The sequence below is a fragment of the Thunnus maccoyii genome, chromosome 3 (genome assembly GCF_910596095.1).
Source record: "Thunnus maccoyii chromosome 3, fThuMac1.1, whole genome shotgun sequence".
Lineage (NCBI taxonomy): Eukaryota > Metazoa > Chordata > Actinopteri > Scombriformes > Scombridae > Thunnus > Thunnus maccoyii.
In genome coordinates this window covers 9,029,516-9,056,857 of record NC_056535.1, presented here as the reverse complement: position 1 = coordinate 9,056,857, position 27,342 = coordinate 9,029,516, and the positions used below count along the sequence as shown (strand labels likewise).

Here is a 27,342-nt window from a genome sequence, read left to right as displayed (position 1 = left end):
GTCTTGCAATGCTTTGTCCTGGCATGTCCTGTGAAGATATTCTATTCTTACCATCAACTGTGATAATGGATGTATCGTAGTCTCATATCAACAAAATGGTTCTAATGCAGGTTATTTATACTCTAAGCTTGATAAAGGTTTTTGACTCTAAAGAGCAGAAAGACTGCAAAACATTCACAGCAACAAGCTTTGATATTATCAACCTGTCAAGGCCCGGTTTCTCAAAACCATCTAAAGCAAAGGTGATCTCAGTCCGTAGACTAACAGTGGACTGGTGCAACAGAGTGGATGCTTTGTCATTAACTGTCACATTTAGGAGAAGTTTAAACCATGAAACCAACTGTGGATGTGTTAACAGATTTGTGGTTTAAGCTCTGCTCTGCTGTGCTTTTTCCTGGTTGCTGTGCTGTGTATGAATCAGCTACCTGCCACTAGAGGGCACTGTATGAGGTTTAATCATACAGTATGAGTTAAAGCTGAACATGCTGCACACAACTGTAAAAGAGTATACTATGTACTATATATACTATAAGTAGTATAAGGGGAGACTTTGCTCATAAGTTCAGTTTAATATTTCTAAAAGTCAGTCATTTTAACAATGGAAGACATTATGAAGTGAACTCTCTTGTAAGTGTGATATTGTGTAACATACTTCAAATGTGTCACATCTGCCTCAGTTATTAACTAACACTAACCATAAGTGCATAAAGGGTAACTGATTATCTAAAGCTATATTGATCAATTCACAGCAACTATCAGTTAGCTAGTAAACCATTATCACCAGCAACCTTTCCACAATGCCTTCAAGACTGAACAGTCCAGTTACCTATGACTGAATATGTGATCTGAAAGACAAACAATCATCAGACGATATGAGGTAGTGCATTACTGGGTATTTAATTGGGTGGCAAGCAACAATACCTTCAAAGATCTCAATTTACATTTTTAATTCGCCCCCAAATCATTTTTCATTCTCTCAGCTTTTTATGTTTTTCACTGTGAGATTAACAAGATTTATTAATGGATTAAATTCAGTCCCTTAATATCAAATTACTTCAAGGCTGTTATACATGGTTATAATAAATATAATTTAGTTATATAGTTTAAGTTTTAATTTATTGTATAAAACGTATAATTTATTCTTTAAAAAAGTCTTTAATTATAAATAATATATCTTTTAATTTAAACTTTATTTGTCATAACATAGTCCAAATGTTCATGTTAATGAAACTGTAATCAAGTCTTGTAACAGTACAAAATAGACAGAAAAGGACAATAACTTATTAAATAATAATAATAGTACAATAAAATTATATATTAAAAAACTAAATAAACAAAGGCAATTCTATATGTATTCAAAATTCTAATCATAATAATAGATTGCACATAAAATTTGTTTCGAAGGCATTTTAGAGAGTTCAAAAAATATGAAATCACGAAGGACCAGAGAAAATAACCGTAAGTTCTTTGTAAAACGACATGTGTGAATAAAAAAAAAAACTTATCGATTATAATCATCACACTAACAATAAAAATCAGTTTTAGTATCTTTACATTCAAATTATATTATAACATCTTTAACAAAGTTTAAAATGATGTTTATGATAGAAGAGACTAAAACTGACAAACATTTGGCAACAAAGTTACAATTTGAAAAAAGATGAGTGAGTGGTTGTTGTTGGGTTTTTTTTTTTTGGTTTTTTTTACAAGAAGCACATATAGCATCTACATCAGCAAAACGTGAAACATTAACTATAAATTTTTAATTATTTTAAACGAAGAGTTGACGTCATCACTGTGCGCCCACATGTGGACAGGTCAGACGGGGCTATCGGACGCCGGGTCGCTTTATCAAATGAAATCTATGCAGTTGTTGAGTAATTTCTCTCAGACTGGTCATCTTTCACCACAGAGGACGAGGCTCGACTGACGCAAACACCGGCAGACATGTCGTACTGCAGGCAAGAGGGTAATTTTTATCTTATTTTCATTCATTTTAATTGACAATGTCATCGAGCGAGCCACATGCTAGGCTAACTTCGTAGAAACAGCGTTAACTTACAGCCGGGGAGCTAACAGGTGAGCTAATCCTCCAGCAATAGTAAGACTGTAGGTTTATATTAGTTTCAGCCACAGTAGTAGTTTAATATACTGATTACTGCAGTCATTTGACATGCAAGTCACTAATCGGGAGAGCTGTCAGGTGGCAAAGTGCTTCCTCAGGGGTCACTGTGAACCAAACAGCACAGTAATAACGTGTTTGTTGTAGAAATGGAAGAATCATCCTACCTCAAGTTTGACAGTGATCCTGTTTTTCTGTGTTTTTTTCTGATTAAAGGTAAAGATCGCATTATCTTCGTGACCAAAGAAGACCATGAGACACCCAGCAACGCGGAGCTGATTGCAGATGATCCCAACGATCCTTATGAGGAGCAAGGTTATTAGTAAACTAGTCACCGAGCCTAGTGGTTCCCAACTTGGGGTTCGGGACCCCCACAAGTGGTCGCTGGATTAAACAAAGGGGTCGCGAGATAATAGGACAGGATAGGATACAGAAAAAACATATTTTAGACATAAATTGAATGATAATAACATGATGATAAAGTGAATATCTTTGGGTTTGGGATAGACATCTGAAGATGTAACCTTGGACTGTGGGGACCTTTAACAGATATTTTTCACTATTTTCTGACATTTTGTAGAAAAAACGATTAACTGATGAATCAAAACAATGATGGGTAACTTAACTGTTGACAATGCAACATGTGACATGGGGTCCCGGGTAAACTTTGCTTTATTTTAAGGGGTTACAAGCCACAAAGGTTGGGAACCACTGATCTAGCCCATGGAGAACTGCTGGACCTGACTGACAGACATCCTTTAAGGCTGTCAGCAGTTTAGTATTGCGTTTCTGTGAAGTTTGGGGACTTGATTAAGTAATTGGCAACTATTCTGATTATCGAATAATCATTTTACTAATTTTTAAGGAAAATTGCCTTTGCTTTTTGCAGATTCTTAAATGTGAGGTTTTGATGCTTTTTGGTGCCATACATGACAGTAAACTGAATATTTTTGGGGTTTTGGCCTGCTGATCAGACAAAACATTTGAAGGCATCACTTCGAGTTCTAAGATATTGGAACGGGCAGTTTTTGTTGTTTTCTGACATTTTATATACAAAACAACTGAGAAAAGAATCTGCAGTAACTTGTAAACACAGTATCCTATTTCATCAGGCAACAACTGTTCTCACAGTACTCCTCATGATGTCTTAACTGATCTTCATGTGTAAAATTGAAAACTGCCCCCTTAACTTATGAAGGTAATAAGTTGTCTGGCCTCCTGTTTCTTTAGGTCTGATCCTGCCTAATGGAGACATCAACTGGAACTGCCCGTGCCTGGGCGGCATGGCCAGCGGCCCATGTGGCTCTCAGTTCAAGGAGGCCTTTTCCTGCTTCCACTATAGTAAAGAAGAGGTGAAGGGCTCCGAGTGCATCGACAACTTCCGTAACATGCAAGAGTGTATGCAGAGGTACCCTGAGCTCTATCCTCAGGAGGAAGATAAAGAAAGCTCCACCCAGGCAGAGTCCAACGCTGGCGCAGACTCTGCCACCCCAACTGAGGGCTCTGCCTTATCCCCAGAAACTGACTCTAATCCAGCCGCTTCAACCGTCTCATCTGATAACACCTCACCTACAGACAACCAGTCTGCCAGCTAAAGTCAATCAGTCTTCGTCCACAGGCTCTTGTTCTCTGTTTGCAAGCACTGCCCAGCATAAATGACTCTCCACTGGCCCATTGTCTCTTCTCGGGTTTAAGCCAACAGAGAAGGCTTTGACTGACACAGCTGTGACACTCACGGGGAGTATTTACAGGCCATCAGAGAAAGACTTTGTGAATGCAGAGAAACGTAGCATATGTACTAAAGTATACGCTGCTTTATTTGCAAAGAAATATATGATTTAATGACGGCAGGCCAAGTTATTTGCTGCAGGGACGTTAGTTGAAAGACTTTATATGCAATAGAAAATTAATTTGCTGTGTGCTGTCACGTTTCCAATCAGAAGAGTTGTGAATTGACCTATGATGTGTGTTGTTGTTTTTAATGTGACTGGTCAGGATATACTCTTATCACTTAATTATCGGTTATTATTGATAATTAAAACAGCAATCATTAGATTTTTTTGATTTGAGCAATGTTATTCTGCTTTTCATAGGAATTTGCCTTGACTCAAGACAGTTTTCATTCTTGAACAGTTCCCTTTGGTTTCCTTCTCTTGAGGGACCAAAAGACAGGTAACTGGTGAGGAAACGAGGCTAATTTAGCACTGTTACAGTTTATGTGCATTGGACATTACATTTGATATTCACACAGATTCTTGTAATAGCGTGTGTTCACAGGGTTTCCGTCTATATCTGCTGCCGTATGAACAACGCAATTCATTTTTTTTGACACTGTATCTGGCCTCGACCAAAGTGGTTTGTCCAGTTTAACTATCTCTGCATAAATGTCCTTGTCTTTGTCTCAGCACTGTTTAGAGTGTCCAGTTGGATGCTACGGTCACCATTTAATGTCATACAGGCCTTAAAGGACTTGATGATAATTCTCAAACATGTTCAGATTAAAATGATTGTGGAACAATTTAAACTTCCATTTTCTTTTTGTCCTTCTAAAGGCAAAGCACAACACCCTCTTATGTCAGTGATTTTCTGTTTGCACATGGTGAATCTGAAAAGTTTTATGTAAGCTTGTACTTCCAGATTTACTAATTGAGGAAACAAGGCAGACATACTGTGTATGTCATGTTATGGATACTTGACTGTGTGTATCAAGACAGAACAACACTATCATATTCACAGCCTTCACTTATCGCATATTGCTTGTATATTATTATGGTTAGGGTTTCATAGCACTTTACTGTATCCAAATGATAAAGGTTTAGCTTTATAAAATGTACTAATCATTATTTATAAGAAAAGTTATAAATAATTAAGAGCTAAAGGTTTTGCTGGTATACAGTACCAGTCAAAAGTTTGGACACTTTCCCATTCACTTATGAGAAAGTGTGTCCAGACTTTGTACTGAACATATTAATGATATATGACCAACTTCATCTTCTGTATTTTGCTCTTTGCTAATACAAAAGCACTTGGATTGGAATTTCAATACAGGTATTTTACCAACTTGTAGATGATTAAATGTGACCAGCCAAACATTCATTTCAGTCTTTATTTCTTGTCATACACCCACACATTGTGTGCAAAATTTTTAGAGCGGTCATGAGTTTATCTCTCTGATAGTTTCCCTCTTGATGATACAGCATGTTGTCCAGTGATTTTCAGTCCCTTTTCTGAATTGTTTACTGACTCATACATTTCCTTGTGAAATCCTCCCCTGAAAGTGTGTCCCTGCCTTTTTGGACCATATGGATCATGGACATCCATTTCTGAGGCCCTCTGATATAAGTAGACCCAGTCGGGGTGTCCAGGGGACCACCACGCTCTGCATGGTGACCAGCAAACGACCTGTCCCAGCCTCTTCTGGGCCTGCTAGCAGGTACTCCATACCTGGGGGGGAAGAAGAAAGATATTGTAAATTGATTTGATATAATAAGGAATCTGTTGTTTTGAGCTTGATATTTTCAAAAGTGTGTCGTTAATCGGTCAACTTAAACATCATCTGCAAGTACAAATATTTACTATTCCTACCGGGGTTTAGGATTGGACAGGTGCAGCCACGGCTGGTCCAGGACAGAGGATAGATACTGATTGTCCCCAAGTACAGTGCCACCTGACCTGATCGCAGGACCTTGTGCACTTTGACCTGCACTTCTGCGTGGCTGCCTTTGTCATGAGCAGACAGCACGCTGGCCTTGATCACTGTGGGCCACACAGACAGATCAATCCACAGTTAGCATAACCTGAGATGATTTTTTAAAGCATCAGTCAAAATAAAGATTGATAATAGTGAGAACTGCTTACCATAGTCATGTTTGGTCTTACAGAGGTCAGACATACTTCTCAGCTTTTTCTCCTTACAGCTGCACTTTCCTGTGTATAGACATTGGGATATGCTCTGATCTACTTGTAGTCACATTTTTGGTCTCAATTACACTGTATGAAATGATTTTAAGCCTTGCCATGCAGATGAACATCAACACAGCATTACTTCAAAGAAAGTTGTAACACCCACCTGTATAATGCAGAGCAGAGACTGCAAGCTCTTTTGACCACTGCACGTCTTCTTCAGTTGTGAACATGTGATCCAGATCAGGGATTTTTCCACCGATGGGCACATTGAACACCTGATTATTTGAGTAGCTGCAAAGGTGCAATTGAAAACCATCAAGTCAAGGCTGTTGTTGTTAACAATTAACCCCATCAAATTAAATTTTAGCTTCCTAGGTATTGCGTAATGACCATGGACTAAGCATACATAGGCTAACCTGTCCACACACTGCCCAGTGGTTGGATCACAGCTGTGAGGGCAGACACAGGGTTTGCAACCCTCCACTCCGAAGCCCCAGTGTCCAGGCAGGCAGTGACTGCAGGTTGTGCCCCCTACACCAGATTTACAGTTGCACTGCCCGCTCCGAGGGTGGCACCAGGGTCCCTCCTCTCCAGGACGAGGAGGCAAAGAGCCCTGTGGATCACACCAGCAGCCTGAGAACCAGAGACACAGATACAGTTCTGTATGCTGTTGAAACCTTTAGTTTTGCTCTTCTTTTACTGCCAAGTTATAAATTACAAACATGCAGGCAGATGGAGCTATAAGAACATATGGTTCTCATTCATTTCATTCACAAACTTGTGTTATTTTGAATTAATTCCCTTTAGATCAAATCAATCATTAAAAGTCCCTTATTTTGCTTTTCTGATTGGATGAAAAACATCACATCTGAATGAGTGACGACCCTGTGCTTTGTCTCTTACGTGTGCAGGCGTGGGGGGAACTGAGAGGCAAGGATGGGTGACGGTGGTAGCCATGGCGACATCGTTGGCACCTGCGCCCCACAGTGTTGTGCCTGCAGTCATCACAAACACCACCGCTGGTGCCACCGGAGGAAAGCCATGCCCGCTGGGAGAAGTGACAACTATCTGCGTGACCGTGGCACTCGCACTCTGATGTCACAGAGTTGTGTGATGTCATAGCAATGGAAGAGATGAGAGAGACAAAGTGAGGATACCAGGATGAGTCTATAGCCTACTTGAGGATATACTGTAGACAAAATACATTTCAGCCTGTGCTGACATTGAAAATGAAACATCATGAAAGCTCAATATTACGAAATAGTACTTGAAAGCATTTTTCATCTAGAAACCTAAACACAAGTTGACTTAGTTCTTCCTAGGGCTCCACTATAAGGAGCTTTATTTAAACTTTATTTAAATCAAAGTAGACACCCACACATCTGCTCTGTTGCTCCCTTTACATCAGTGGTTCACATAGTGGGGTCTGGGGACCCCTAGGGGTCCTTGGGGGGGTTTCAGGGGGTCCCCAGCAAAAAGGGGAATAATTTATTTTCACTATAATTTCATCCGTAAGTAACACAATGACAGAATGTGTGACTATTTTGGTCGTGGGTTTCATACGCTTTCTGTAATAAAACATCTAAATGCAAAAATCTTATCAAATGGGGGTCTGTGGTCTAGTTTGTGTCAGTTTACAAACTAGGGATCAAACAAGGGGTCCTTGACGTGAAAAACTTTGAGAACCACTGCTCTTCACTATCAAATCTCTTCTCTGGCTCGTCTGTCATGTGATCCTGTTGGTCGTCACTTACTCTGGCAAGGATTGGGATCCCCGCTGCTGCCATTGGCGGGCCTCCAGGGACGATCATTGTAAAGCGAGGCACACTTCTCACAGTGATCCCCTGCTGTGTGGTGAGTACACAGACACCTACCAGACACCTGGAAGACACATCTGGCACTGCTCAGTAACTTCACCTACACTTGCAGATATAACAGACAACTGCTGTCTAGAGACAGCTATAAAATAGATCCAAGCAGGTGGTGTAAGGAATAAATCAAGCAATTTAAAGACCTTTAACCAACGATTTTCAGTAAATACATTTTACATCTGGACCTAACATCCTGACACATGTGTTCTACAAGACCATAATAGAACACAGGCCGATGTGAAAACTGACAGATGCACTTCCTCTCACAGTCTCTTTATTTTTTTATCACTGCCTGTTCTTTCACTTTGACACACACCTGCATACACAGGAACAGACACTCACCATGTTACTGTCCTGTCTTGTGTCCTGGCTGCTGTTGTGTTGTACACAATGTTCAGCATGTCCATGGCACAGACATGTCCCTCTGGCCAGTAAAGTATAAATAGCATAAGGTGCTGAGGCTGAGCTTTCTGTGGTGGATGTGGAGGTCAGAGCTGAGACTGTGGTGTTTGTTGCTTCTTTTGAGGAGTTCAGAGGTGTAGGACAGGTCTGAGCTTTAAGCAGTCTGATGCGGAGGTTAGTGAGGGTCAGGCGGGCGAGGGCCTCTGGACCATAGGGGTCCACTGTGATAGCACTGCTGGGGTCTAGTGTCCGTAATATTACCTGAGAAGAAACAAAGCACTAATCAGCACTAAATCAAATACTTTAGATCAGCTAAATGATAATATGTTATATTTTTTTGCGTATTCTCCTACCTCCCCACCACTGCAGGGTGTCGCACTGGTATAACGGGATGTACACAAAGAGCCCGGCTGACTAAAATCATCAGTCAAGCCAAACTCCATGCTGCAGTTGTGTGCAAAGACCTTGAGAGCTTCCCAGGTCTTTCCAAAGTCAGCTGAACGTTCAACAACCATGGCAGCAGGCCGGGGTGACCTGAACACCAAAACCACATGAGACAGATAGAACTGTGTTTCCAGGTCCAAACGGATCTCATCCTGCTGCTCCTCCAAGGCGCTACCTGCACCTGATGCCCACCAGGTATCTGGATGCAAGAAAGGGTCATCGGCCATGTGAGCAGGTGGGTGGCTGTCCTCAGGGCAGAGGTGGGGTGTCACAGGAGGATGGGGGCAAGTGATGTGGTGGAGGGAGCTGTTCCCACAGCAGCCTGAGAGGGTGATGAGGGTCCTGCCGACAGCCAGGTTCCCTATGGGTGGACTACAGGCATGGTCCACACATCTGGAATCTGACACAGAGGATGATGGAGAGTCAGTGAAAGTTTTATGATAAGACTCACAGAAGAGGGAAAATTATTATTTGAAGAAAATGAGGGCTTTTTTCTAGATCAGTGCTTTTATATTTGGTGACAGAAAAGCCTTCAAAAAAAGAACAAGCACTGACATCATGGACAAAACCAAGGTCCTCTTCATTTTTTTCCCCATGAATATTTAATTTGCCTGACCATTGTGCCCCTGCTGTTTGCTCTGATGTGACACAGAATCCTCCCCTTTCCCCCACTGGACAGCATTAAGACTCTCAGGTTACTAGTAATGGCAGCCACACTATCAAATTTATCAGCACCAGGTATGATCTTTACTTTTAAGACACAAACCAGAAGATAAAATGTCCTCTGCAACTGAGGAACCATGTAAGATATTATCATCTCATCAATGTCATGGAAATTTAAAGCAGTTCAGTCACTATAATAGTCTTCACAACATATCCTTAAAACGATGTGAAAGGGGAGAATGCAAGTTTAACCACAATGACGCAACTGACTCAGAGCTGATGACGCAACTCACCTGCTCCGCTCCGCGTCACAAACAAAAATAGCCAACTGAGCGCCACAAGCATCTGATGTCCACCTTTCCCAAGCATGCTAGACGCTCTCATCCTTGTTTCTCTTGTGTTTACAACATGCGCGGTGCGATAAACGCCTTCCAGCAGAAATGTGGCCCAACATTATGTGTAGCCTGTCTAACGGACAAGCGCATCTCTCTGCCAATTACGCAATGCGCAAATCGTCCGGATGAATCCAGGAGTATTTTTCCGATTTCTTGCAGGACTACTGCTGATGTTTATAGGATCCTTAGTGACAGAAGTGGATTGTGCGCCTCAGGTGCAGCAAAAGAAGGATGCTTTTTAGCCCGAAGCTCCACATTTGACTCAACAACGAAATGTTACTAATTTCCATTTGATAGAAGATGTTTGTCTTCATCCATTTTGCGCTATAAGAAGATTGCCCGTTTCTATGCTAATTAATTCATGTAAATATTTCCATTAATTCGCAGCCAACCAGATAGCTCCGTGTCCCAGTCAGGTCCAGCGCTCTAGCCGTTTACGCACAGCAGAGCAGTGTGCGCTCTATTTATCCGCGGTCCCCCCCGCCCACACACATACACACACTTTGAGGACGCTGTACTGCAACAACGACTGAGAGAGAAGAGGAGAAACACTAAACCAAAACTACTCTGGATTGAGGCGGTGTGTTTTTCCCCCCACTCTGACCGACCTTCATCCACTGGGATTCGGCGAAATATCGTGCGCAGTTGAGCACAGACTTGTGACTTGCACTAGCTCGTCAACACGGTTAATGTGAACCAGCCGCGCAGCGCATACCAACTAAACCAGATCCCTCCACTAACCACTAACCTGGGCCTCGTAATAGAACGAGGAAATTAGTTTATCTGCTTCTGTCCTCCTGTTTTTTTAGCTGCAGTAATTCCAAGTTACAGGTCTCTTTGAAGTCTAGTAGGAAGAAATCTGAGAAGGGAGACAAAAATAGTCCTGAGTGCAGTTATTTGCAGCTTGATGGCGCATTGTGGCACCAAAAGAATCTGACAGCTTGGAGTTTCATGCAAATGACTTGGACAAGAAAAAGGCCTTTCTCCCATCTGTCTGCCTGACTGGAGAGATTACTCTGCCATTCTTCATTATACCACTGGACAATAAACACATGGTCTGATACATGACAGCCCTTCTTTTTAAGTTCTTTTAATCACACACATGTCAGGAAACCTATGCTGAGCTTGATGTATTTTCCCTCCCTGGCACACACACTCTCTGAATTTGAAGAATAAACACCATGTCTCTCCAGTTTTATGGCTCAACTGCAAATACAGGGGGCTCAGAAAATTGGAGTAGATGCACAGAATTGGATTGGTTTCTATAAATGTCTTTAACGTCACACAGATTGTTTACAGACTCGCTGTTTGCTTTTCCCCAGAGTGGAGAGCAAAAACAGAATTTAAAGAGAGGCATATGGGCCAGTGATGAGGGTGATGTGTGTGTGCTGACAGAAAATATGATGTGATGTTGTTTTAGAGCCAGCCAGCAGTGGTCACTTAGTCAGAATTTTGTCCATCTGTATTGATATTAAATGTACCATGCTGCAAAAGTTTTTATTCCCTTTTCCACATTCTCTCACGTCATATATCACTCCATCTCTATCTGCTGGACATTCGTCTTTGTTGGCCTCTTGCTGGTGTTTCCTTTCATCTCTTTTTCCCTCTTCTCCCGTAACACCAGTCAGTGTCTGGCAGGCCTCTATATAATAAAACTCTGCAGGGTCCCCCACATATTCATGCATCTCACAGTTTCTCCTGTCGTCTCACTCCAGTGGTGCAGTATACGCTAAGAATAGCTTTCTGGGAGATTAGAGTAATGCCATTTATGAGGGATTAGCTGTTATCTGGTACTGTTAGTGGCATACACACATTGTTTCTGGCTGATTTGGAGTCAGTTCTGACTTGTGGGTCCCACAGAAATTAGGTTTTCTCACAAGTTGCAGTAAGGGAGGACCTGTGTAGAGAAAGTTGTATGTGACTGATTTATAACCGTCTTAATATAACAGATGTTGTCGAAATTGTAGGCTATTTGCCTTCAGTAAATGTAAGTCACTGAGGTTTGAGGTCAAAGTTGGCAGCAGGCTGGAAAAGTGAGCCATAAAACATTCTTAAGAGCAGCCAATTCAAGTGCAAGTAAACTATGTTTGGTGGCTCATTTTAGCTTCAAAATGTAAAACACATTGCATTCTTAATTGACTAAACTGTAATTAAGGGCAATTTTCAGTGATATAGGAATGCCAGCCCAGCCCACCACCAATAAAGTTTTAACACATATAAACATTTAAAGAGGAATAACAACAGAATCCATACTTCAGTTCCCAACACGTGTTATCTGAGAGAAAAATGTCTTCTTTTTTTTTTTCCTTTTTTTTGTCCACTACCTTTCACTGAATACATTTTCTCAATGTTCAGGATGTATCTTCATCATGGCCCCCAGCTGTGAGAGGTCAAATACCAGCCAGGAAAGGTCACAGGGATCTCCTACCTGCCCCATGACTGCCTCTCTAATTGCTCCTCTTTTTCTCATTTACAGGGCTTAATGGGGGCCGGGGGTTAGGGAGCCAGGGTCAGACGAACAGAGACCCCCCCCCCTCGCCTCCCCAACCTCCCGCCCTTATAATCCTCAATGTTTGTCCGGGCTGTTCTTACATACGTGCGTCCAGCACATGGAGTCACTCTGCACTTCTCCATCTCCTTCTCTCTTCATGTCTTTTCTCGATATTTGTATCCTACATGTCAGCTCATATGTTCTTCCAGAGAAGACGAGGATTAGGCTGCTTCCTTACATGACTTTACCGGATGTAGGCCTCACAGGCAGGCATGATCAGGCCTTAATATGTTTCTCTAAATAGCACATCCATTCAATCAGTGTGTGTGGATTTGAAAAGGTCAGGTTTATTCCAGTTTAATCTTAAATGTTTCAGTTTATTATGGCATTTTTGTTTTTATTTTTATTATGGAAACTATGGTGACACTGTAAGATCTCATGTGACGTTATCCACTGGCCACGAGTGCAACCAGTACAGTAAATGCCAGGGGGTTAAACACTGAGGTCAAATTTAATTGCCCTGTTGAATTTTTTAAGAAAGACTCATGGTGTTTCCTATATAAGGTACACGGTACAGTTTCACTCTTTTAGATCATAAAATAAATCTTTCCCACATACTTCCCCCCTAAGACTGTCAGTCTGACAGTTTGAGGTTGGAAAGGTCAAGGTGGCAGGTCAACAGCAAAGGCCAAGAGTTCAAGTCCAATGAAAAGGAGATATTGCTTTAGGGTTGTTTGAGTTGGTCTGTTGCATGAATATATCATCAGTCTGAGCATGGTTATCAACAAAAAAAAAACACTGTGTACTACCATCATCCTCATGCCACAGAAAATGAGTTAATAAGCACAGAGTGACAGTTTAAAGATAGTTTGTTAACGTGTGCATGTGTTTGTTTAAGATTGCACAGTGCCTCTTTGATGTGAGAGAATGAATGACATAGATTAAGTTGTCAGGTCAGAAATTGATAGAGGCCAGATGAAGCAGGATGACAAATCAAGGCCTCTTGTGGAGTGCTCAGGCAGATTGCCAAACCAATAACGTGTGAGTCTGTGCGCTTGTGTGTGAATTTGCAGGTGTTTGTACATGGAAGAAGTGTGGTCATAAACTCTTACATGTGTGTAAGTGACGGGTAACTATGCGGAACTGTTCCCATTTATTCTTTATTCATTCTTAATGAGGAGGAATGTCGGCTATGTTAAAGAGTGGCTCGCTTGAGGAGGTTTCAGTTGAGTGATGATGACTTATTTATGGCTGAAACTCCTGTTTAGTATTGGACAACAAATTAAGCTCCCACACACAAACACACTCGCAAAAACAAACTCCTACTACAGGTCCCCTCAGTCTTGTGCCCCTGTCTGACTTCTTTATATCTGTTTGTAATGTCATCGACTAACAAGCTCAAGATTGTGTGTCACCAACTCACTCACATAATCACATAGACATCAATTCTTGATAACTCTTTCTTGGCTTTCCATTGCCCACCCACATAAACAAACGTGAATGCCAGCACACAGACTGGCTTTCTACCACAAAACACACACACAGACATGTGTTACAGATTCAACTCACTGCTTTTTATTCTTCCAGCTCACTTAGATGAAGCATACTGACTTGGCTTAGATAACCACCCAAACCACCTCAACAATGGATTCACATGAACTGTAAATTGGCACTTAAATAAAATTATATATATATAAAAGAGTAAACAAGCTGAACAAATCCAACTAGCATTAAGTGTGTCGGAGGTCAGAGGTCAGCACAATTAGGCTAAATGTTGGACAATCACTGGAGTTCAGAATCAGTTAGATGCAGACAGCCATGAACATGATGTTTATGCTTGTTTAAATACACACAAACTGTTTTAGTTGGTTTTCAAGCTTTGAATCACTGAGTGTCTCCCACTATGCTGAATATTTTTACACCACACAGTGTCTGACTTTGGTTTCCCTTCTAAAAGTCACACGGAGAAATGGAGCAAATGAGAGGAAAAATCAAACGCAGCTGTTTGAGGTCCCGGGTCCACAGGTTGGGGTTTCCAGTCTGTCTCTCATGTCTGGCCACTTTGTTGCTTTGAGGCCCTTCTCAACTCATTAAACACATCTTTATTGGCATGCCAAGAGCCCACCTGTGAGCCAACCCGTGACGGCAACTTCAATGTGTAGCCAAGCACAGGGGTCACTGTTAAACGACAGGACCTCGTATGACCAAGTCAAGCCAAGTCAAAAATCGAATCTGCATGGAGGCGGCATCATATATTGCTTTGCTCTCGTAAAATGCACACCAGGTATCTGCCACAAAACACTGTGATGTTAATGTGACGTTTGCTGCCCTCATGGTGGATCTGTTTCATCTATGAACTGACACCAGTGACATTCATGGACCATAGTAGTGTTGTCACTCAGAGCGGACGGCCCTTAAAAAAGCGGAAGTGCTTTGAAAACAAGGTGCAGTGATGGGTATTAAGTTGTAAGTGGTGGGTGTAAATGAGCCTTACAATGCATCCAGGAGTTCTATTTGTTTCTCGCTCCACAGTGTCAATGTCTAAATCATAAGCAAGATTTTATAGCTCTGTGCATTGCATGTTTTTTCCAATTTTTTTTCTAGTTCTTACAATTTGAAGTTTGCAGAATGATGTACGTATGTGCAAAGTTTGACACTGGAAAGTTGTTTTCATATTCATGTGTTGAAAGTGGAAAATTTATCTGTGCTTATTGAAAATCAGATTTTAAGTGGTTGGACTACAAGCATGATTTGTGACAACACAACTAGTTTGGAGTCAGTTCTGGTCCAATATTCAACTTACACAGGTGTGATATTGAAACTTGAAGCCTCCAGTGCACAAAAACTGAGAATGGACTTTACAGTGAAGTAGGAGACATCTTGTTTCCAGCAGCTAAACTTTTGAAAACCACCCTGTAAAATATGATTTTCAATGAGCACAAAGAAACCTTAAGCAGATGAATGTGAAAACAGCCTTCTAGTGTAAAACTCTGCACACACAGCATTCTGCACAATGAAGCTCAAACATTCAACCGTAGGAACAAGAAACAAAACACATTTTTGAGTGGAGGGGGACTTTGATGAGACTTCATTGAAAACTACAGGATGCCTTCGTAATTTTCCATTCCTGTGCACAAATGCAAAAATAAAAGCACACTGCAACATAAGGCTGTGCCAACAGTTGTGGTTGGATAGTGGATTATTGCAGGAGAAAAGAAGTATGTGGGAATTTCAGCGACCACTAAGCCCTCCTGGCTTGCCCAGCAATGTGACAGTATGGGGGTGGGGGGTGGGGGGGCGGGTAGCCAGTGTTTGATCCTTTCAGCCAACATCTGGCCCTCAGGAGGGGCTAAAGTTAGCAGCACATGCTGATGTCATTAGCGTAAAATAGGAGTTATATTCACAAAGGCATGACCCTCACAACATCCCAATACTGTAAAAGCAGGAGAGAGGGAGGAGTGGGAAGGGAGGAGAAGTGGATGAATAAGGATTGTAGGATTAAGAGAGGAGAGGATAGATTGTACATCTGGGTGATTATGTAAGTGACTAATATTGATGTTCTTAAGCGGTTGATGTTGAGCCAGATCTTTCATGTCAGTATATATCTGCTGCTGTACTGTTAGAGCGAAAAGTGAGTACAACAGGGTGGATCAAAGCTGTAACAAAGCTAGTTAGGGTTTAATCAGTTCCACTCACCCAGAGCTGCGAGCCACATCTGTCCAATCAAGTCCCATCACCATGGTGGGCTCCTGGCTCCAGAGATGGCTGCAGTACTGCCAGCCAAACATTGGTAGGCGACCATGTTTTGAGGACCACTACCTCATCAGAGACTTGTGGTTTTTGTGTGGTTTTCTTTGGAACCTCTCTGGTCCGGATCTCCTCTGTGATTTAATCAATACCATTAGGGATCTGTTAATCATTAATAAACTGTTGTGGTCAGGATGCTTTGAGTGCTAAAGTCACTCTGATATGATAATGTCATTTTTAGATGTGGGATTTTTAGACCCTTGGGGAAGTCTTTCATTTGGTTTAGGCTTCCTCATTGGGTGAGGTCATTGCTTTTAGACTGAGCTCTATTGAGGAGAAGCCAATGAAGTGAAGGACCTCTTACTAAACATTTCAAGAAGCCTATCTTGAGTAGTGACCAATTGCTGCACAGTACTGAAGTATCCATAGCATCCATATCAAGTCACTCTTTGTATTTGTCCATTGCTCTTTGGCTCCACTGTAAAGAACTTGTCATTTTGCTCATGACCCTCTCACAGAGACCAGTGATGAGGGTCACTTCTAACCCCCTTGTCCTTATGATCCCAGCCAGACGCAAGACCTCCTGTGGCCCCAGAACTGATTTTCACACAGACTACACCTCTTCAGCTACTCTCCACTCACCTCTCGACCTTAATTCATCCCTATCTGCGTAGCAGCATGTCCTTGACAAGTGACATGTGAGAGTTCAGACACATGAGACTATTCATTTGTGCTTGGCTACCCAATCTCGGGCTGCTCTGATGCGTTTCAACTGAAGAGGCCAGCCACAGGAGCAGGGGCCGCAGTGCATGATGCCTGGGATCTACCCTGGGAAACAGACAAGGTTATGATGGCCTTGTGACCCAGGAGTGTGGGGATCGCACGGGTCAGTGGGGTTTTCCCCCTTGTGGACATATTCGAGCTGTCAGGAGTGTGAAAAGAAAAGATTGCAAATTTGAACACAAGAAAGGCTGCATTCCAATCAAATTCCATTAGCTTATCATTATTGCCATTACCATCACTATCTCCATCAGGAGCAGCATGGGTGCTTACCTGTGGAGAACAATGTCATGAGAAATTATGTATTATGTAAAATCACTCACAGCTTTGAGTATCAATCTCCCAGATGCTCAAAATATGTAGGGTATTTTTTTTTTTAGAGGAAAAAAAAGTAAACTGAGGATGCTTTCAAAAATAGTGCCAAAAACAATATATATGTATTTATTAACTACATACAAAGTTCAGTAAACAGAAGAAACCTAAATCAAATCAACATCTGGTGTGACCACGCTCGTTCCAAGCATCTTGGAGAAGTTACCACAAGACTTCTGTGGATTCAGGCGTCTCACTGTCTTCTGTCTCTTCATGTAATCCCAGACGGACTCCATGATGTTGAGATCAGGGCTCTGTGGGGGCCAAACCATCTGTTGCAGGACTCCTTGTTCTTCTTGTCACTGAAGGTAGTTTTTATGACTATGTATATTTGGGGTCATTGTCATGCTGTAGAATAAATTTGAGACTGATCACATGCCTCCCTGATGGTATTGGATGAGAATCTAAACATCTGAAGAGCCTAAAACCTTGGCACTGTACTGTATATATTTAACTTTTTGAGCTACGACTTTGTTTTAGGTCTTCTACTACTGCTTCAAGATTCAAATTTATCCAGTTATACAGCTGTTAAAAACAGAGGACTGAGAAATGGTCTTAATACTTAATAAAATACAACTGTGAGAGAGAAAATTGACAGTTTCTACAATATTCAGATGTTACATATGCAAAAGTAGCAATAGTAAAGTGGAAAAATAGTCTTTTACAGCTCAAAGTCTCTAAGCATGTAAGTATTAACAGGCATCAGAAGTACTCATTAATTCAGCAAAAATGCATCTTCTTAGATATTACACTTTATTATCTATTATTGGATTAGGCTACTATTACTGATAGAGCAGAATGATCATGTTGTAGCTGCGGAAGTTGAGGCTACTAACTACTTTATACATTGGGTTTTACATCATATTTATTAACTGATCATGTTTGGAAAAACCTGAAGCTGCATCTGCAGGATGCAGGAGCATAAGTACAGCTGTCAGATAAATGTAGGCTATGGAGGAAAAAGAGTAAAGTAGTTCTCTCTGAGTAGAAGTAACTTTAAAGCAGCATAAAGCATTCCTTTCCCCTTCTTGTTCTTTTCTTTTCTCTTATTTTCTTATTGTCTAATTGTGCTAAAAAGGTCGTGTTCACTAAATGGGTTAAATATTTAAAAAGTCTTTCTGCAGGAGACGTGTTACCTCCTTCAGTCCAACAAAGAGCGACAGTCGTGGGGCTTTCCCTGTCGGCGGCGGAGCAACACATCTTCATCTCCATGACAACCGTTGCCAACTTAGCTGTCGCTTGCAAACTGAGATTTCAAAAGTTTTAGCAGTGCACGGGATACTTAAAAGGTGCGTCACAACTTGCAGTTGGATCTAAAATAAGGGAAATAAGGTATGTCTAAGTTACTGGTGGTCCATTGTTCACAAAATTAAATTATTTCATGGGGTTAATTGTTTCGTGGGGTTAATTCAGTCAAGTGGTTTGCCAAAACGATAAAGCTAGCTAGTGATTGTAGCTTAAATGCTAGAGTCACCATTAATGCCGTTGTTGTGTCGAAGTCTGCTCACCCCTCAAATAATGTTCCTCTCCTGTCAAAATTGTGTCTTCTGTAGCACCACCGCCGCGGTTGGGGTTAGGACATAGGTTATGGTTATAAGTTAGGCGTAGCAGAGATAATTAGCTGGTTAGGTTTAAGGTCAGGGGAAACACATAACGACAGGGGAACAGACTTCCACACAACAAATGTTATTTGACGTTACGAAATAGCTGAGGGATAGATAGTATTCTGGCAGGTATTCTTTCCTGGTTTACCTATATTAGTTATTTGGCAGTAGTAACTTGACATCAGCGGTTGGTTAAAACTGACACTGGGTGAACGCTAAGTTATTTAACGTTAACTTTGTCACTAACGATTACTTTTACGAAGAAAAATGAAAACTATTTAGAACAATAATGAAAACTTTCTAAACAAAAAACCTAGTGTGATTTGCCAAAGTGATAGAAACTGTTCTACCTTTAAAGACAGCCAAATTTATATGGGCTAACATATTTTTCTAAACAAAAACAGAGCACATCAGCTCATTCACTATAAGTTTGTATATACATTTTATGCTACACCATACAGACACTCCTAAATAAAGCTCACAGATAATGCAAACCGTACTGTTGGTGCATACCTTCATGTTGTCTGCTTTGTTCAACTCATGGATACTGTTAATTTATTTTTTCCAAATACAGCTATGGCAGCATCATTACATGCAGTTTTCATCCAAATTTTACATGTAAAGCTAAAGCAATTGCCTATACTATATATATGTGTTCAGTATAATGAATCAAGAATCTAAATGCTTCTTTGCTCACGCATCAGTTATTTTATTCAACTAGGTGATGGAGGGCAAATATTTGCCTGGTTTCGGGGTTCTGGTGCCTCATCCCCCCAGCAAACCTCCAGAGCGAAAGCCTCTTGCTGCAAGTCACAGACACAAATTCCCTCCAATCAGGAAATGCTGTGTGAATGAACAGAGGGGCCTCTACTCGGATATCATTACTTCAAAGTTCCAGGTAAAAGCACATACTATAAATTCATGCCTGTGACCATTCAAGTTCAGACCTGATATTTTATCGTGAAGCGCATGCAAAATACTGAGCTGCTATCATGTTTTGACCAAACACCAAGCGTAAATGTTTACTGATTAGTCTTATACAGAGAAACCTGACACCCAGCTGAGGTCACAGGGCAAATCCATCCTTGAGTTCAGTGGTTTCAACACATCAGAAGGTGAGATACTGTATTACATACCATTTTTTGGCATGCAGGCTGTTAAAATCATTGTTTCTGATGCGCCAAGTATTGTGTAACATAATATGCTTCTCTAAAATACAGTTTTTTATACATCCTCTTTCAAGAGAATGGGAAGGTGTGTCCAAACGTTTGACTGGTACTGTATGCTGTGTGTAAAACTCTTGTCCTTCTGCACTTTTTCTTAGTTATTACCTTCAAGATTCCATCAGACCAATGCAAGTTTATTGAAAAGGATAACTATGGACCTATTTCACAACGATTACAAACTTCATACTTCTGCCGTGGTGGAGATACACCTAAGGTCCAGATGCCCTACCAAACCATTCCTGGAAAAATCCCTCGCAAGTTAGAGATAGAGAGGTATGTCCTGTTTGTGTGTGTTGTGAAGACCCTTCATCTAGTGCTTTGCAGCTGCTTGCATTTCCTATTTTTCCTTGACTTATTTACATTGTTTTATTTTGTGTATTTTCCAATAGACGTCGAAGGGAGTACTTGAAGCTTGATTTTGCACAGCTCCTGGCAGATAAGGGCATAGACTCTAATCTTCTAATGCCAAGACGTTGGGGCAGTAGTGATGAGCATGTGACCACGCCAGACAATCCTGTGTCACCCTACCTCCCACTGGAGGTGAGTCTGTTACTGCTGCAATGTTTTTCATGGCATTTTGGCTCCTGATTTCTAGGGCTGCAACTAATGATTATTTTCATTATCAATTAAGCTGTAGATTACTTGTATTGATCAATTAATTGTTTGCTCTATAAAATGTCAGAAAAAATGGCCATCATAATATCCTAAAACACAAGGTGACATCTTCAAATTGCTTGTTATATAAGACATTCTGTTTACCATCACATATGACAAAAACAATTAAGATGCTGGAATGGAGGAAATGTGGATAATTTTTGCTATAAAAAATGACATTGAAGATTAATCATACATCCCATACTTTGGAGTACAGCCACACTTATCTTTGCTATGTTAAGACATTTGACAACGAGGAGTATGACTGCCGTACTCCAGAAGACTGGCTCGCCCTGGGAAATGCTGAAGCATCTCCTGATCGAAAACCTATTCCTGCAAAAGCCCTGCTGCCTACAGATGATGAGATAGCCTTTGGTAAGATGTCTTCGGAAATATATTGTGTAAACAGGGATAGAAATTTTTTTCCTGTTCTTTGATGCATACTCTCTTCTTTCTCTTTTGAAGAGGATCCCAAAACCCCCTCTCTAGAGTACAGCTGGCATTTAGTTGGGGTTCTTGACTATTGTAAGGAGAAATGCCAGTACCTGGTACAGAAGGTTCACCAAAACAATAGACCAACAGATGAAGAAGGAAATCCTATTCTTAATGAAGAACACAAAAAGAGTAAATCCCCTGGTCAGTTTTTATGTTTTTGCATTATAATGATACTGTATTGCCTTGTCTCTGTCTCTGCTGTCCCTCTGTTTGTCATGTTTAACATGTATGCATGCTTTCTATCTGTCTCTGTTGCACAGGAGTAAGCCCCCTGTTAATAGGCAGTAAGTACTGGGTACACAGGATCAGATTGTTATTCGCTGCTGAGGATCCACGTGTCTTTGTCCAGCGGATCCAGTTTGCCATGCACTGCAGGGACAACACAGAGGCCCTCCTCCTCTACCACTTAACTGTGGACTGCATGCCCATCGGGAGGGAAACACCATCTCTCAATCCCCACAGTCTCCAGCATATGAAAAGACGTGCCTTTTCAGGCCCTGGCCTCAGATTGGAAATGTGAGCATCGTCAACTTTAACTGTTATCCTTACTTGTCATTTTCTCCTTATTCAGTCTTATTTGTTTTACAATATACCCCCCTGAGTTGAAATGCTAAGTAATAAATGAAGGGTGAATAAGGGGAATATTATGTATGCAGGCTGGATAAGTGTATAGGGGACCTGGAGAAAGAGGTAAAACTGGAATATGATCGAACTATGATCCGCATCAGCTTGGACAAAGTAGTGATGAGCCATCAGGAGTTTTCACACATCACCCTGCCAAAGAAGGTTCCTGAATATGTGCCGCAAAAAGGTGAGACACTTTGCCTCGGATACATTTGTTTGAATCAGTGAGGTCAGGATTAAGGAAATCTGTGACCAGCTAATCCCTGACATTCACCTACATTCACCTTGAGAAACTAAACACAGTGCTTTGTTTTACATGTGTACAGGGCGTGTTCCAGTTCCTCACTTTGCCTTTGAGAAGACCAAGTCTGCATTTACCTTCTGTTCCCTGCTATCAAGGCGAGAAGTGATCTGTGCATTATGTGAAATAAGGTCTGAGTGCAACAAAGTAGAAGCCATGAGGCTGTTCAATGTCACCTCGATCAAACCACTGCGACTGGATGAGTTTGAGGTCATCCAGTCTCAAACATATACTCAGGTATTGTATCATTGAGGAGCTTTTCTACTGCAAATATTGGGCTATGATAGATAGCTTTTTTCTTTTAATAAAAAGTTGACTGCATAGTTTAATTATCTGGTAATCACTGCGCATGCCATAGCCAAATGGGCAACCGCAGCTTATTTGTGGGTTAAATTTAACAATGGGTAGATTTTGTGGCTGATGTTAAGCGTGACATTAAGAGACATTGAATCATTTCATCTTTCTCCAGATAAGCCTGTTTCTTCGGGAGGCATGGATGGTCACTCTGTGCAACATTGTCCGTTCCAACCTGGGAATCACTGGCCGAGGCATGTACAACGTGAACGAGTCTTCCTGGGAGATGTACAAGATGTCCAAGCTGTACAGACTGATGGCGATGGTGTGCTACAAACTGCAGGACACCTTACGCTACCTTGTGCAGTACTCACTGATGAGCCTGACTCAGCTGCTGTTGGACGCTTGTCACAGTGTGCTGACATGTCCTCAGGACCTGGTCTGGGGGAACAACCTCGTCAGTAGCCCCTACAAGTAAGATAGCATACATATGCACTACCTTTACATATACTTTTCCCTTTTGCATATTTCCTCATTCTCTAAATATATCTTGGAGTCAGCTGTACATTATGTACTTATTTTGATGTGTTTGATAATAATTGTGACATAACCTATTATTTATATCTAGGCCAAAGAAGAACCCTGTGTTCCAGGTGGATTTGGTTCTGGATCAGACTGGCGTTCATTACAGCACTCCTCTGGAGAATTTTGAGACATCTATCATTAACCTGTTCGATAAGAGCATTGTGGCCACATACAATGTACCACAACTCTATAAGGTAAAATGAAATCTGCAATCCCCCTGAATCACAGAGCACTGAATTAAAAGATATCTAAACCTTGTTCACAATAGGCTAATCTATTCATGGTTAGGTATAATGACAAGTATAAGGTCAGTGACAATGATGCTGAGGATTTAACTGTTCCTCTCCTCTTCACGCCAGCTTGTGATGCAAAAGTTGTTTATTGGCGACGATCCTGTGCTCGAATCAGTGAATTTGTGGGAGCCAGAAGTAAATGAGTTGAGAGAAAAGATCCGCATGGCTCTAATTAAAGCTGCCATACCTCTTAAGGCTTACGCTGCTGAATATACCAAACACTTAGAGCTACACAACCTGGACATAGACACCCTTCTCAAGTAAGTTTGTGTTTAAATTATATCAGCAAGTTTTCACAATGCCCCCACAAGTTTAAGAACATGGATCAGTCAGATTTATTGTCCTCTCTGACATTGATGTTTTCTGCTGAATGATTCACATCTTCTCTTTTGCCTCTGTTTTCTCTGCCAGATCCCACACCCAGGCAGAGCAGACATCCCAGGAAGTTAAGAAACAAGTGGAACAACATCTGAAGGAGAAGGAAAGTCTTGAACACTCGTTGCCATCCTCCATTGTCATTGGTCCATTTATTGTCCGTGTGGAGACTGTACGTCAGGCTCTCACTAACAAAAGAAGGGCTTTAGCCAATGCACTGTTGGACCACTTTGCTCTGAAGCTGCGCAAGCAGGTTGACGATGTAAGTCATTTGTTTAGAGGCCTTAATTATATACTGTAAAAGTATTATGCATTGAAGTGTTTTGATCATTTTCTATACCCAGGACTTACATTTATTTCTGCTTGATTATCTTTTCCTGCTTTTTAACTTGCACTGTTTGCATTTTTGTCCTGTGTGTTTATCTAGGCATCTGAAGAGTGTAACATCATGAGTAGAAAACTACGTGAGAAACCCAACAGCATTGAAGAACTGACTGAAAAGAGAGAATGGATGAAACAAATCCCAGAACAGCTTAAGAGTTACAAGGTGCAGATTGAAGGAATGAACCAGCAGTCTTTGTTATTTGTCATATGAAAGCAAGGTTACCCTGTCTATATATATATGTATATATGTATATATGTATATATATGTTTTTTTTTTTTCAATCTGTCCATAACAGGAAGTTATTGGCAAGACCCTGTCAGACTATGAGCTGATAGACGAATTTTGCTACTGTCTTTCAGACGAGGATGTTAATAAAAAGTAAGTGTATATTTATTATGCAAATTTTTTGAAAATTAGATTTTTGTTTGCATGTGGCATTGAGAATGATTTAATGGGTCCATGGTGGTTAGAGTGACAAGAGGGAACTTTGGAGTTATTCTAGTGATACTTAGTGATATTCTAGTGCTACTACAGTAATTTATCCTTTTTATATTTATAATTTATAATTTATCTTTATTTAGGTGGACAGCTATTGGGTATCCTCATAGGATAACCAGCCAGATGGAAGCAGTAGCCATCCAGCATGTGGAGGATGAGGAGCGCTTCCACAAGATCCAGTTAGTCGACCAGAACAACTTTGAGGAGCACCTGGACTCCCTACAGGTTAGCTGAGCCTACTAGTGTTTTTGTTTAATAATCATTTATTATTATTAATAATAATCATTATTATTAGTATTAGTCTATTCTGTTTTCATGTAAGAAACTCAATTTTCAGGTTGAGAAAAGAAAGTTTATGTTACTTGGTTCTAAATCACCTTAACTGTGTTTATAGATGTTGGTTGCTGGGTTTGCAAGTCATGCAGACATTAGTCATGCCCATGAGATGGCCAACGAGATCAGGCGTACAAGCAAACAACTTAAGGAGTGTCAGACTATGGCTCAAACCTACAACATCAGAGAACGTCTGTTTGGTCTTCCTGTTACAAATGTAAGTGAAGGAGAATCCATCAAGCATCAAGCAAATGACATTTTGTCATTCCAGCCACTAGATTATTCCCCGTTGTTTTGAACAGTTTAACAATCTGGGAAAGAATATACGTTAATCATGTTTTTTCTAACAGTGAAATGTAAATGTGTATTGCAGTATGATCGTCTGCAGAAGCTGATAAAGGACTTCCAGCCTTATAAGGACCTATGGTCCACCACCTTTGATTGGCTCCGTTGGCATGAGAGCTGGCTCAGTGACCCGCTGTCTTCCATCGACCCTGAGCAGCTTGAGCGCAATGTCACAGATGCTCTCAAGACTATGCACAAATGCATTAAACAATTCAAGGACATTCCTGGTGTGTGACACATCTATCACCATTCAAACTTGACAAAGTGAGCTTTGATTGTTAATGTGGCTGATGTATATTTTCTTGGCCCTCTCTCTTTGTCTTACACTAGACTGCCAGATGGTGGCAACTGTAATCCGCAGCAAGATTGAGGACTTCCGTCCATACATCCCTCTGATTCAGGGCCTGAGGAACCCAGGGATGAGGAGCCGCCACTGGGAGATGCTTTCAGAACGCATTCAGATGAAAGTCAAACCCAAAGCCAACCTGACCTTCTCCCGCTGCCTGGAGCTTGGCCTACAAAACCATGTGGATGACATAGCTCAGGTGGCTGAGGTGGCTGGGAAAGAGTACACCATTGAACAGGTACAGCTGAACAGGAGTCACACTCTTAATACAATGTTGTATAAAGTATTTAGCTGTGTTTTGTTTTTTTATGATGGATGGAGTGTGTTGGATAAGATTTGCTTATATAAGCTTATTTTAATCCTCTGCATGAACAAAATTTAGTCCACATGCAATTTCTACAATAGGAGCACTTGAGAGGGGTGGTATTGACTGTGTTTTTTTGGTTCAAAGAAACTCTCTTCACTTTGCTTGCTGATGCACAAGGTCAGTGTGTAAATATCTTCATTAAAACTGGTGGTTTTGTTTGTTTTTTCACACCTACTCACCCAGGCCCTGGAAAAGATGGAACAAGAGTGGTCGACAGTAGTCTTCGATGTGCTGCCATACAAAGAAACAGGCACCTACATCCTGAAGAGCCCAGATGAAGCATCTCAGTTGCTGGATGACCACATTGTCATGACGCAGAGCATGTCCTTCTCTCCATTCAAGAAAGCCTTTGAGGGCCGTATCAACACCTGGGAGAGCAAACTCAGAATAACTCAAGTACACATACACACACACACACACATACACACACACACATTTAAGGTGTCTCTAGAATAACCATCGTCTTACTGCAGTGTCTTATGTTGTGCTACTGCCCTCTTCTGATGCTTGCAGGATGTGCTGGAGGAGTGGCTGACGTGCCAGCGCTCCTGGCTCTATTTGGAGCCTATCTTCAGCTCTGATGATATCAACCAGCAGCTGCCTGTGGAAGGAAAGAGATACCAGCAAATGGAACAAACATGGAAGAGAATCATGAAAAGTGCCTTTAATAACCGAAAGGTCGGAGCTTTCACAATACCTCATATTAAAGGAAAGAGGTTTAGAGCTTAGCTGAGAGATAAATTATAATAGTGCCGGTGTGCGTGCTTGTTCATGTGTGTTTCTGTATTCATCTCTAGGTGATTGAGCTGTGTCCAGATGCTCGTCTGCTGGACAAACTGAAAGAGTGCAACACACTGCTAGAACAGGTGCAGAAGGGTCTCAGTGAGTACTTGGAGACAAAGCGAGGCTCCTTCCCCAGGTAAGGCCCAGTCAAAGTGTCCTGAAACACCCCTGGCACTGGTTTCTTATGGTTTTAATAACAGATTTATCAGTCTTTTGATTTCATATACCATTTACTGTACAGCGTATACACTGATGTCACTTTTTCACATCATATCACCCCCTCATCAACACTGAGTGGCCAAACTTGCTATCTTGAAAAAATAAAGGATACTTGTATCAACAAAAATCTATACAAGATACCGAATAGCCAGCTATCTGTGGCAATACTAAGTTATGGAACACTGTTAATTGCACAAACTTTGCACAGTGCACTGTACAGTGAATATTTGTTTGTAGGTTTTACTTCCTGTCAGATGATGAGCTTTTGGAGATTCTGTCCCAGACCAAAGATCCCACTGCTGTACAACCACACTTGCGCAAATGCTTCGAGAACATCGCACGGGTTTGTTTTGGCTGGTTGTTTCTTACAATTGCTTTACTCATAGACTACTGGAAACATAAAATGCATACCACATGACTGA

At 41.2% G+C, this 27,342-nt stretch overlaps 3 protein-coding genes across 9 annotated transcripts in view; 2 read left to right on the top strand and 1 right to left on the bottom strand.

Annotated features, from left to right (window-relative positions):
* Positions 1-1,792: 1,792 nt before the first annotated feature.
* On the top strand, positions 1,793-4,646 carry chchd4a (coiled-coil-helix-coiled-coil-helix domain containing 4a). Its single transcript, XM_042406312.1, has 3 exons — positions 1,793-1,969; positions 2,339-2,437; positions 3,353-4,646. The coding sequence occupies exons 1-3, from the start codon at positions 1,948-1,950 to the stop codon at positions 3,715-3,717; spliced, it is 486 nt and encodes a 161-aa protein (XP_042262246.1). The 5' UTR covers positions 1,793-1,947; the 3' UTR covers positions 3,718-4,646.
* Positions 4,647-5,226: 580 nt separating this feature from the next.
* si:dkey-202e22.2 (netrin-4) lies at positions 5,227-18,404 on the bottom strand. 4 transcript variants are annotated; one of them, XM_042406307.1, is made up of 11 exons: positions 18,330-18,404; positions 15,991-16,175; positions 8,655-9,145; positions 8,242-8,562; positions 7,783-7,909; positions 6,932-7,120; positions 6,445-6,661; positions 6,192-6,319; positions 5,981-6,049; positions 5,708-5,878; positions 5,227-5,566 (listed from the first exon to the last, which is right to left on the bottom strand). In XM_042406307.1, the coding sequence occupies exons 2-11, from the start codon at positions 16,007-16,009 to the stop codon at positions 5,430-5,432; spliced, it is 1,869 nt and encodes a 622-aa protein (XP_042262241.1). In that variant the 5' UTR covers positions 16,010-16,175; positions 18,330-18,404; the 3' UTR covers positions 5,227-5,429. The 4 variants fall into 4 exon arrangements, with proteins under 4 accessions (XP_042262241.1, XP_042262242.1, XP_042262239.1 ...); XM_042406308.1 differs by lacking the exons at positions 15,991-16,175; positions 18,330-18,404 and adding an exon at positions 9,702-10,512 and having other exon boundaries at positions 8,655-8,835; positions 8,938-9,145; XM_042406305.1 differs by lacking the exons at positions 15,991-16,175; positions 18,330-18,404 and adding an exon at positions 9,702-10,512.
* The window catches only part of dnah1 (dynein, axonemal, heavy chain 1), a 34,450-nt gene continuing 25,500 nt past the window's right edge, over positions 18,393-27,342 (top strand). The window contains exons 1-24 of one of the 4 annotated variants that reach the window (XM_042406303.1): positions 18,393-18,482; positions 19,519-19,695; positions 19,831-19,912; positions 20,122-20,296; positions 20,413-20,563; positions 20,920-21,052; positions 21,143-21,313; positions 21,433-21,688; positions 21,829-21,983; positions 22,123-22,334; positions 22,567-22,865; positions 23,020-23,170; positions 23,336-23,529; positions 23,681-23,906; positions 24,072-24,191; positions 24,325-24,407; positions 24,611-24,752; positions 24,922-25,077; positions 25,234-25,432; positions 25,536-25,789; positions 26,102-26,314; positions 26,432-26,596; positions 26,716-26,837; positions 27,158-27,263. In XM_042406303.1, coding sequence (XP_042262237.1) covers positions 19,522-19,695; positions 19,831-19,912; positions 20,122-20,296; positions 20,413-20,563; positions 20,920-21,052; positions 21,143-21,313; positions 21,433-21,688; positions 21,829-21,983; positions 22,123-22,334; positions 22,567-22,865; positions 23,020-23,170; positions 23,336-23,529; positions 23,681-23,906; positions 24,072-24,191; positions 24,325-24,407; positions 24,611-24,752; positions 24,922-25,077; positions 25,234-25,432; positions 25,536-25,789; positions 26,102-26,314; positions 26,432-26,596; positions 26,716-26,837; positions 27,158-27,263 — 3,939 coding nt within the window. In that variant the 5' untranslated portion in view covers positions 18,393-18,482; positions 19,519-19,521. Of the gene's footprint in view, positions 18,526-19,501; positions 19,696-19,830; positions 19,913-20,121; positions 20,297-20,412; positions 20,564-20,919; positions 21,053-21,142; positions 21,314-21,432; positions 21,689-21,828; positions 21,984-22,122; positions 22,335-22,566; positions 22,866-23,019; positions 23,171-23,335; positions 23,530-23,680; positions 23,907-24,071; positions 24,192-24,324; positions 24,408-24,610; positions 24,753-24,921; positions 25,078-25,233; positions 25,433-25,535; positions 25,790-26,101; positions 26,315-26,431; positions 26,597-26,715; positions 26,838-27,157; positions 27,264-27,342 lie in introns of all 4 variants that reach the window. The other 3 variants (XM_042406304.1, XM_042406301.1, XM_042406302.1) reach the window with 3 other exon arrangements.

Coding starts and splice junctions, on each gene's coding strand:
- chchd4a (XM_042406312.1), top strand. CDS start 1,948: ATGTCGTACTGCAGGCAAGAGG. Junction 1,970..2,338: donor GTCGTACTGCAGGCAAGAGG/GTAATTTTTATC, acceptor TTCTGATTAAAG/GTAAAGATCGCATTATCTTC. Junction 2,438..3,352: donor CGATCCTTATGAGGAGCAAG/GTTATTAGTAAA, acceptor CTGTTTCTTTAG/GTCTGATCCTGCCTAATGGA.
- si:dkey-202e22.2 (XM_042406305.1), bottom strand. CDS start 9,792: ATGAGAGCGTCTAGCATGCTTGGGAAAGGTGGACATCAGATGCTTGTG. Junction 6,320..6,444: donor ACTGGGCAGTGTGTGGACAG/GTTAGCCTATGT, acceptor GCACCTTTGCAG/CTACTCAAATAATCAGGTGT. Junction 5,879..5,980: donor TAAGACCAAACATGACTATG/GTAAGCAGTTCT, acceptor TGTGGCCCACAG/TGATCAAGGCCAGCGTGCTG.